At 38.0% G+C, this 10,101-nt stretch overlaps 1 protein-coding gene across 1 annotated transcript; it reads left to right on the forward strand.

Moving 5' to 3' along the window:
* Positions 1 to 1,735: 1,735 nt before the first annotated feature.
* Positions 1,736 to 8,627, forward strand: LOC131301129 (uncharacterized). Its single transcript, XM_058327297.1, has 10 exons — positions 1,736 to 1,831; positions 2,880 to 3,394; positions 3,947 to 4,308; positions 4,923 to 5,172; positions 5,514 to 5,679; positions 5,944 to 6,046; positions 6,249 to 6,332; positions 6,517 to 6,561; positions 6,880 to 7,095; positions 8,082 to 8,627. The coding sequence occupies exons 2-10, from the start codon at positions 3,220 to 3,222 to the stop codon at positions 8,358 to 8,360; spliced, it is 1,680 nt and encodes a 559-aa protein (XP_058183280.1). The 5' UTR covers positions 1,736 to 1,831; positions 2,880 to 3,219; the 3' UTR covers positions 8,361 to 8,627.
* The last annotated feature ends 1,474 nt before the right edge of the window (positions 8,628 to 10,101 follow it).

Raw genomic sequence — 10,101 nt, forward strand, 5'->3', positions numbered from 1 at the left:
TCAACAACAACAAAATCAATATCTGATAGCTTTTATGACTCCAACCCAACTGACTGAATTTTTATCAAGCATTTTTTAATATCCGAATAAACAGATTTTTCATAGGGCACATCATAAAATTATTCCTACCAAAATGAACTTTTGTATGGGACTCAAAATGTTCTTAGGGCACATTTTAATATTATTCCAAACAAAACTTTTAACATATCATGCATGTCATTTTCGAGACATTTTTCCCCATTTTCTGAAAATGCCTCACAACGTCAGAAACGTCATGTAGTTTGATAATGAGGTGCACATCAATTTTCGACATTTTCATAATGTTAGAAATATTTGATAATGAGTTGCATTGTCAATTCAACATTTTTATAGGTTTGGGAATTAATGTTTGATAATGAGGTGCATATCAATGCAACATTTTAATAGGTTTGGGAAGGTCTAAGTCCACATTTATATTCGTGGTAATGGCTTAATCCAAATCTTCTAATTTTCATTCAGATTTGAGGATGAAAAGTTAGAAGATTAGATCAAACACTTATTGTTATTTGATTGAGCTAATTTTTTCCAAAGCCACTAATAAAGATCATTTTAAATTTTAATACAGGTCTCGAATCATTTTTGTGAGACCTGAAGTGGGCTCCACACAGAGATCTGTGCACAGAAAATCTATGCATACCGAATTTTTGTTATGCAAAATGTCTCTTGACCGATAATTGAGTGCATCCAACTATCTTCCAAAATAAAAGAGAGATTTCGCAACATTTTTCAAATCCAAACTTTCTACATCAATTTACAGACCCATGAGCCAAATATTTCTTTTAACCTCGTGTATTCAACAGCAACAAAATTAATATCTGACAATGAGCCAAATACTATTGCTTTTAACCTCATGTATCTCAACAACAACAACAAAATCAATATCTGAAAGCTTTTATGACTCCAATCCAACTGATTGAATTTATCAAGCATTTTTCAATATTCGAATAAACTGATTTTTTATAGGGCACATCGTAAAATTATTCCAACCAAAATGAACTTTTGTATGCGACTCAAAATGTTCTTAGGGCACATTTTACTATTATTCCAAACAAAGTAAACTTTTGTATGGGACGCAAAACAGAAAGTCTACTCCCACCGCTCTGTTGCACCGCTCCTCTACCGCTCACAATCTCACCGTCCAAAAGTGTTTTGGACGGTCCGGATTTTAAAAGAACTTCCAGTGAATAGTTATTTTAAAATCCGAACCATTAATTGCCGAGATGAACCGTGGGATTGAGCGCTGCGGTTGGGGGAGCGGTAAAACAGAACAGTGAGAATAGCACTACAGGACTCAAAAGAGTCATGCTACACACACAGCAGATCTGTGCACAGATTGTGCACAGATTTTGTTATGGGGCCCACCACGGGTCCCACACAAATCATCCGAGGCGTTCATTAAATGTAAAATATTTTTTCAAGGGTTTTTGTAAAAAATAGCCTCAATCTAATAACTATAGGTGATTCATCCAACCATCTAACTTTTCATTCAGATTTCCAGATAATGAAAAGTTATATGGTTGGATCGAGCACCTATAGGTATCGGATTGAGCTTAATTTTTACAAGGACCCTTGAAAAAATGTTTTACATTTAATGAACGGTTCGGATGATTTGTGTGGGACCTGTGGTGGGCCGCACAATGATATGCACAGATCTGCTGTGTGTATAGACTTTCTGAAATAGACATCCTCTGCTAACGTTTCACTAACCAGACATAACTTCCAGAGGCAGAGGGAGATGACGAAAACGAAACACAGAAGACACTCTTCCAATGCCCACCAAAGTCCATATTCTGTATGCATCTCTCTCTCTCTCTCTCTCTCTCTCTCTCTCTCTCTCTCTCTCTCTCTCTCTCTCGATATATTCGCAATGATTTCTGATGTATTACTCTGTTTTGGTTCTTGCTATGTTTACTTATCTTGCTTCTACTCATTACCACAATGGAAGATGAACCGATCATGGGTGGTTGGGGGCTTTCGGTTTCTTTATATATATATGTGAACTTCTTGTTTTCTGAATTGCACATCAGAAAGAGAGAGAGAGAGAGAGAGAGAGAGAGAGAGAGAGAGAACTTCTTGTTTTCTGGGTACTGTTTGATATCCAATCTGTTGGTTTTATAATCCGACACCCTCCATCCCTAAATTTTGATCCCTTTTGTGAATCAAACTTCTTAAGAGGACACAATTATTGCTCTTCAAAATATATGAACTTCCAAAACTACCATCGTATTTGAAATGCAATATTGATTACTTTTTAAACTCCAATTCATTTTTTCCTCCACTTTTGTGTTTGAATTTATATGTAGGGACGAAGGGTAAAAAAGGAAAAGACACAATTATTTTTCCATCACTAGTAAAAATGGACAACAATTACGGGACATCGAAGAGAGGAAAGATGGACCAAAAATTATGGGACGGATCGAAGGAGTAGGCTTTAGTGTTAAATTGTTAATGGATTCTAGTTTAATTTGCAAAAATGGTTCGGGTTGGCTTAGTGGTCAAGTCCGAGGAGTTAAGATTAGCTCTCGGATCTCAAGATCAAAACTTCTTAAGTGTTGTCAACTCTTCTGTAGCTAATTCATACATAACAACAAAAAAATTCATATTTTTTTTACCACAAACTAGTTTTCATTAGAAATCATATCTTGAGTCGCAAAAATACCTATCACGAGCTATAAAAATTCATATGTGGCTCTTAGCCTATTTGGGGTTCGAGTCTATGGAAAGACGTCGAACCCTTTTGGTTGTTAACTTACTAATTCCCCGCTAACCCCCACTGATGTATACAATATTGGGGAAAAAGAAAAGGAACTGGGAACTGAAGCATCTCCCGTCTTTTGCAGTTGGAAGAAGGTAGAAGTGGACCACTAAACTCTTGGGAGATGTCCAGAGATGAAATGAATAGTGGAGATTGAAGCTACCTGTGATTAATACTATTCTATCCTGAATCTTTTAGAGAGCAATCCTTAATCTTTCTGGTTTCTGATGATCAGTAGAATTCCCCTTCTGGATTTTCTTCTCTTCCAACATTTATCTGAAATGGGTTTCTTTTTGGTGGTCAGAAAAAGGGGAATGTCATCTTAAATCTGATTTGATTGTTGTTGAAAGTTGGTTACAAGTGCATTAAATTTCAGTAGTATTTTTTTTTTTTAAATTATCAAAGTTTCACAAAGAAGACTACAAATGGGAAGCTCATGTCCATGCCAGATGTGTGTGGTTGGTTTTGTTTTGGGGGTTTATCTTGCAACATTATTTCTGGCTGCTCTCACTTTACTGGGCACCTTTGCTTTAGGTGGGATTTCACTCTCTTCATTTTCAAATGGAATCACTTCTTGGAACTCAAGTTCAGATATCATCAGTAAGTTGAATTTCTTCAATTTTATCCTCCTTTAGTTGTTTATCACAGAATTCGGTATGCTTTTCGGAAGGCTTCGGCAATGCAAATGTTGAATTCATCATAATTTCGACTGAAACAAGAATTTTGTCCTCTCTTGGGGATCCGTAGGTCCCACACACAACACAGATACTGAATGTTAACGTGGTTTGGCCGGAATGCCCGCGCCATGGAGAAAATACAGTTTCATTCACGACTGGAAATCATGGAGTTACAAAGAATGCATCTGAAGTCACCAAATAAGTGGGAATTACTTATTACACAAAATTTCATACTGTTGTATAAGCTTGTATAATCGAAGGAAACATGAAGCTAGTAACAAAAAATACAAAGAATTAGACGCTCAGGTAGCCCTCCTAGAAAAGCTCAAACCACTTCACGTGCAGAAAAATGTAGTTATGATGACAAGTATTGCCTAGTGGTAATCTGCATTCCGAAACCTCTTCATGGCAAGTACTGACAAGTGAGCGTAATTTTGCATACAGCTAAAATCCCTGCACTTTTCTGGTTTTGCAGATATGGTTACAGAGGGCGACTGCAATCTTAAACCAAGAGAAATAGAGAGGGTGACGTGTTCTCAGCAAACTCTCGACAGTAAAATGGACGAGAGAGTGTCACTCTTGTACTCAGCTTGGAGTGGTTTACTCAATGAATCAATGAAAGGCGAAGGTGAGTTGCTGCAAGGTGTTAGATCTAATGTGCCAAAAGCCCCTCACTTGGAGAATTGCAAGCTGAGTGCACAAATCAACAAGAATCTTGATAAGCATGTTGAAAATGAGAGTTTCCCTCCTTGGACGTTGTGGAAGGGATTCTTAGATACTTACCCATCATCGACAGCTAGTGAGCGGCTGAAGTATGAAGGTGTTTATCCTCCATGGGTATGTATGTTTCACTGATATTCACGCATAGTTATTTGTCTAACTCCGAGATATAAGCTCACCCTCTGACCATATATGAAACTTTAGCTGCATGGGTTATTTTTATGTAAGTGAATTACGATTTTGTATCACTTATATGTAATAATACAGAAATATGCATAAGAAGGCCAATCATTTCTCCCTGCCAGTGGCAAAATCATTTGCAGGTCCTTTAGCGAGTATGTCTTTTGTGGCATTTCGGTTGATCTATCCGTCTTCTTCTTTTTATTTTTACATGGTTTTCAAAAGCAGCTAGAATGATTGCTTGCGTTAGCATATTTATTTTGCAAGTCCAGAAATTTTCCTTATCTGGAGGTGATTATCCTTCTGCTATTCTATGATTTGTAGTGTTTTAGCTTCGCATTCTGAGAAAATAAAAGGAATAGCAAACTTGAGGGAATGAAATGATTTGGTTTTCCTTTTTTTGACATTTAAAGGCCTCAATTTGTCCACTGCAATAGCGATGAGGTGAATCTCTGACAATTTAAAATGGCCTATTGTTGGTGTGATATAAAATTGATGGTACAATTTATATTACAAGAAGTCAGCTGTTCTTTTCTATATTTTTTTCACAGATAATGGGATCTGATGAAGAAAACTATCCATTCACTAGGAAAGTGCAGCGAGACATATGGATTCATCAGCATCTTCTGAACTGCGATGATCCTAATGTGAAGTTTCTTGTAGCTGACTGGGAGACACTGCCACGACTTGGTATAGGAGCCCAGATTGTCGCAATGTGCGGAGTTCTTGCTATTGCTATCAATGAAAATAGGGTCCTTGTTACAAACTACTTTAATCGGGCAGACCACGATGGGTGTAGAGGTAAATTACTCTTGGCCACGAAGAATTACTCATGGCCACAAAGAATTACTCCTGACCGCAATGAATTACTCGCGCCAAATTACTCTTGGCCGCAAATAACTACTTTTGGCCAAAATTCTTTGTGGCCAAGAGTAATTCTTGGTGGCCATGAGTAATTCTTGGCAGCTATGAGTAATTCTTTATGGCCAGGAGTAATTCTTTGTGAACTTTTAATCTCAGCCATTGGTTTCAATGGTTGAGATGGAGTGTGTAATTTGTTCGTACATCTTTTCCTTCCCTGACATCTACATGCAAAGATTGCTCATCATTACTGATCGTTCTTTGGGTCTGTGGTGTTTCAGGGCCATCACGTTCTAGTTGGTCTTGTTACTTCTTTCCAGAAACATCCCAAGAATGCCGAGACCGTGCATTGCAGTTAATGAGGGAAAAGGAAGCATGGGAAAAAGGAACCATAACAGGAAAAGACAACTATACACAATCACAAATATGGTTTGGAAAGGCTCCTAGGCAAGTTCCTGAACACATTCACTATTTCCTTCACAAGTTTAGGCGCAGAGTACGTGTTGTTGTGCAACAAACCAAACACAAGCGTGTGATCACGCACAACAGCACAAAGACCAAAATCAATCATGAGAAGGAAGAATGACTCGCCATTGTATGTGGTTCCACAAGATTCCCCACATACATGGCTCACACCTAATGTTATGAAAAACCAACAAGCGAGCATATTGATCAGTGATTTATCTCACTCCATGTAATATCTTGCAACAGGGCTTGGGGTGACCCTTGGATTCATTTACAGCCTACAACAGATATAAACGGAACACTGATTGGTTCTCATCGCGGAATGGATAAAAGGTGGTGGCGAGCCCAGGTATAGAAGCGCTGCTACTTGAGTTTCAATCGCAAATATACTCACCAATGTAGTCTGAGTGACGAAAAGTCAAAAACATAAGCGGAATTTGTATATGCAAGTATGCGTAACTAAGATGAAAGTATGTTTTCATGCTTATACAGTTATATGTACGTATTATTTGGTGGCTGACATAATTATGTTATTGGTTGAATGTTTTCAGGCAGTCCGCTACCTGATGAGGTTTCAGACCGAGTATACGTGCGACTTGCTAAATGCTGAACGCCATGCGGCCTTTGGACGGGAAGCTGCTAAACAAGGACGGATCCAGGATTTTACCCTAGCAGTGGCGAAATGTATACTAAAAAAATTTAGTGATGGTGAGACTATATAAGTTGGGCATAAATTTTTTTTTTACATATAATAATTGCATTTTTTAAAGTTCTTGTCGTGGCGGTCGCCGCTACTAGACCCCCCCTGATCCCATCCTTGCTGCTAAAGTGGTTCTTGCAACACCCGCTAACGAATGGCTGGAGGTAATACTCGCTCATTACCAACTCCACAAGAGAAGGCTTTCGGTTGAAGCTTGGTGGTAATCCTTGTCCTTTGAACCTTTATTTGAAGAAGTTCATAGGCCAAGTCTCGGTTTTGTTCTAAGTTACTTCTTAAACCTGTTTCTGAAAGTCAAGCTTCAAATCGAATTCTAAGGGTAATTGCGGAGTTCAGATACAAATTTCAAAAGAGTGCAAATTGGTGTAACTTACAGGAAGTGTTTCTCAATTTCGTTATAGTTTATCAAAAAATTCTGCAAGTCATTTTTGTAAACTAATGCCTCTTAAGAAAATCCTATTCAGGAAGTTAGAGAAGAACCTAAATCTGACATGGAGCCATTCGTAGGGTCCAATCACAAACCGTGGATGCCTAGGCCATTGCTAAGCATACATGTGAGGATGGGCGATAAGGCAAGCGAAATGAAGGTAGTTGAATTCGAAGACTACATGGATCTTGCTGAACGCATAAGAAAGCGCTTCCCGCACCTTAACAGCATCTGGCTATCCACGGAGATGCAGGTTATTTACAATCATTTCTCATGCTTTAAGTCCTGTTATCCTCCAGAAAAAAAAAAAAACACCCTAGATCTCAAGTAGTAGAACTGATTCACATTCTTACATCCAAAACAAAATATCAAATTTTTTTCTTTTTTTTTTTGCCAAAAAGTTATCAAGTACGACATAAGTGTACTCTAGCGAGGGATTATTCCACAATCCAACCCGAATCCAGTTAAGTCGTGCGCCCTTATTCAACAAGATAAGTGTTCATCCAAATGCAACCACCCATTGAATGCATAAGACTCTGGGAAAGTCTTCGATTGATCTGTCGATATAGCAGTCCCATCCATCTCTTTCAATTTCGTGCCTGAACACCATTTATGATTCATAATTCTTTATCGTTGCCCATTTCCATTAAAAACAGATACAGAGAAACCTAGCAGAACCCTTCCTTGCTGAGCCTTTTCCAATTGATATATTTGTTGTTTAAGGAAAAGTCTACCTCTCAACTACATTGTTTAACGTTTATTGCTCGAACGTAATTGATTGCAGCATAAGCTAACCTCCTGCAACTGGTCACAAACTTTTGCTACACATTTTATTTCTCTTATTTACCGCCGATAGTTGAAGTATAAAATTCCTGCACAATTTCATCGTTTCTTCCTTCCCTGTTGAGAATATCCCGCTAGCAGTCTTTCTTTGTCCTTCATTTGAAACATGCTGCCACTGAGATAAAGAGTGGAGATCGGAGTTCTGTTCAAGTTTTCTTTTTAAAGTTTTTGTGCCGAGAAACTCTACGCAGACGCACCTCCCTTACAGGATAAAACTCCAGAATAAATCCGAGGGTTTGCAACAGAAGTTGAACACAAGACCATTGAGTTCTATTCAAGTTGTTTGACTTTGATCATATTACTTAATTTCGGGAAAACGGGCTCGGCTGGCTACTTTGTCTAATGATTTTTGTTCAGCTGTTGTGTTCAACTTCTCATAGTGCTACTTTTCTTCAGGAGGTCATCGATAGATTGAGATCATACCCCCACTGGAAATTCTACTACACAAACGTGACACGGCAGATGGGGAACACTTCAATGGCTACTTACACAGCCAGTCTAGGCAGGGAAACCAGCACGAATTACCCTCTGGTGAATTTCTTGGTGGCTGCCGAATCAGACTTCTTCATCGGAGCCTTGGGTTCCACTTGGTGCTTTCTTATAGACGGAATGAGGAACACGGGAGGAAAAGTCATGGCCGGCTACTTAAGTGTCAATAAGGATCGGTATTGGTAGCTAAAGAGTAAATACGTAAAGCTGGCTGCTGGCGATTCCACGAGTATATATGTAAATTGCTCACTTGATCTGCAAGATGCCATAAAGCTGGCGGCTGGCGATTCCACAAGTATATATGTAAATTGATCACTTGATCTGCAAGATATATGCCATTTACAGGAACAACGTGCATTGTTGTATAAAGAGTTGTTCAATTTGTAAGACTATCTATTCCTGAATTTCATGTGTGTAAGCTTAGGTCTATGATTATGCATTTCACATTTCTCATCTCCTTCAGATTTGCGGGTGGTTTGAACCATTAAAAAATTTGTTGAATTTACTTAGTAACACAAGTAGTTTGGATTCAAAATGTACATTAGATGATATGACCATTTTATCCGCTGTGGTGAGGTCATTGTACTTGAAGTAGTGGCGACAATACAGGTGGGGTGAAGCGGTTATCAAATGATGGTGGTGATGGTGTTTTGGTAGTCGTAGTGGTCAAGTGATATTGTTGGTGGTATAGACACCAAAATTTTGCTACTTAAAAATAAATCCTAAGGATTAAGCAGTTTTGGGTTGTTCAATGAAACGTGGAAAGCCCTATGAATTCTCTAAAGCTCTTATGAAATGAACAAATACCTTAGAACAAGGAGTGTGAGCACTGAATGGAACATAGAATGAGTGGAAGGGTGCCAAAAAATATTTTATTCTTAGTGGCTCCGACGATATTTGAATTGACATACTTTTGGCCAACATTTGATAAACCAAAATCTAATTTTTTTTATGGTTCAATCGCACCAACTTTTAGTACTTTGAATACTTACTTTATCGACATAAAATAGGTTTCAATCCAATTTAAAGTTAGTGTGATTCAAGGATTTCCAAAAATAATTTTACTTTTCGAACTGTTGACGGTAAAATTGGCATAGCTTTTGGTGTATAAATAATTTTGAAGTAAAACTGATTTGGTTAGAAATTAGGCTAGACAAGCTTTTCAATGCTCCAAATCACGTGCAAATCGGAGTTCGGGAGTGTACATGGCAAGACCGTAAAGCATGTCGATTTTGAAATTCTGAAGATGCGCCCGGGGCGCAATGGAATGCGCCTGGGGAGCATAGTTTTGTGCCTGGGGCGGATTAAGACTCCACAATTGTTCAAACTTTGCGGGTTTGTCCCGGACGCTCCTGAATTTTGATTTTTGCAAAGTTTGAACAGTTAAAAAACTTGTTAAGTCTAATTTCCAACCCAAGTAGTTTGAATCTCAAATTATTTGTTCAACAAAATACATGACCAATTTACCCTCAGTGAGTCGAAATTAAATCGATCATTTCAATAAAAAAACTCGGATCTCACTCATCTTAAATCAGATAGAAACCTATTATATATCTTTAAAAAAGATTTTCAAAGTACTAAAAGATAGTGGAATTCAATCATAAAAATAATAATGTTTAATTTATGAAAAGTAGGTAGTAAGTCACTACAAAGATCATCGAAGCACCACCACCATCAATTCACCACCTACACCAACATCACATCACTTCACCACCGCACTTCCACTCGATACCACTTGGCACCACACATCAATCCTACCACATCTGCATTCATTTAAAGTTAGTGTGATTCAAAAATTTCCTAATATAATTTATTTTCCAACTGTTGAGGGTAAAATTGGCATATCTTTTTGTGCATAAATAAATTTGGGGTAAAACTAATTCGGTTAGAAACTAGGCTTGACAAGCTTTTCCACGGTTCAAACCAC

The sequence above is a fragment of the Rhododendron vialii genome, chromosome 9a (genome assembly GCF_030253575.1).
Source record: "Rhododendron vialii isolate Sample 1 chromosome 9a, ASM3025357v1".
In the NCBI taxonomy this organism is placed as follows: Eukaryota; Viridiplantae; Streptophyta; class Magnoliopsida; order Ericales; family Ericaceae; genus Rhododendron; species Rhododendron vialii.

Bases quoted from the DNA above. Each gene is read 5' to 3' on its own strand.
- LOC131301129 (XM_058327297.1), top strand. From the start codon at position 3,220: ATGGGAAGCTCATGTCCATGCCAGATGTGTGTGGTTGGTTTTGTTTTG. The intron at 6,333-6,516 runs GCTGCTAAACAA...GATCCCATCCTT, and splicing joins ATGCGGCCTTTGGACGGGAA to GCTGCTAAAGTGGTTCTTGC. The intron at 6,562-6,879 runs GTAATACTCGCT...AATCCTATTCAG, and splicing joins CCGCTAACGAATGGCTGGAG to GAAGTTAGAGAAGAACCTAA.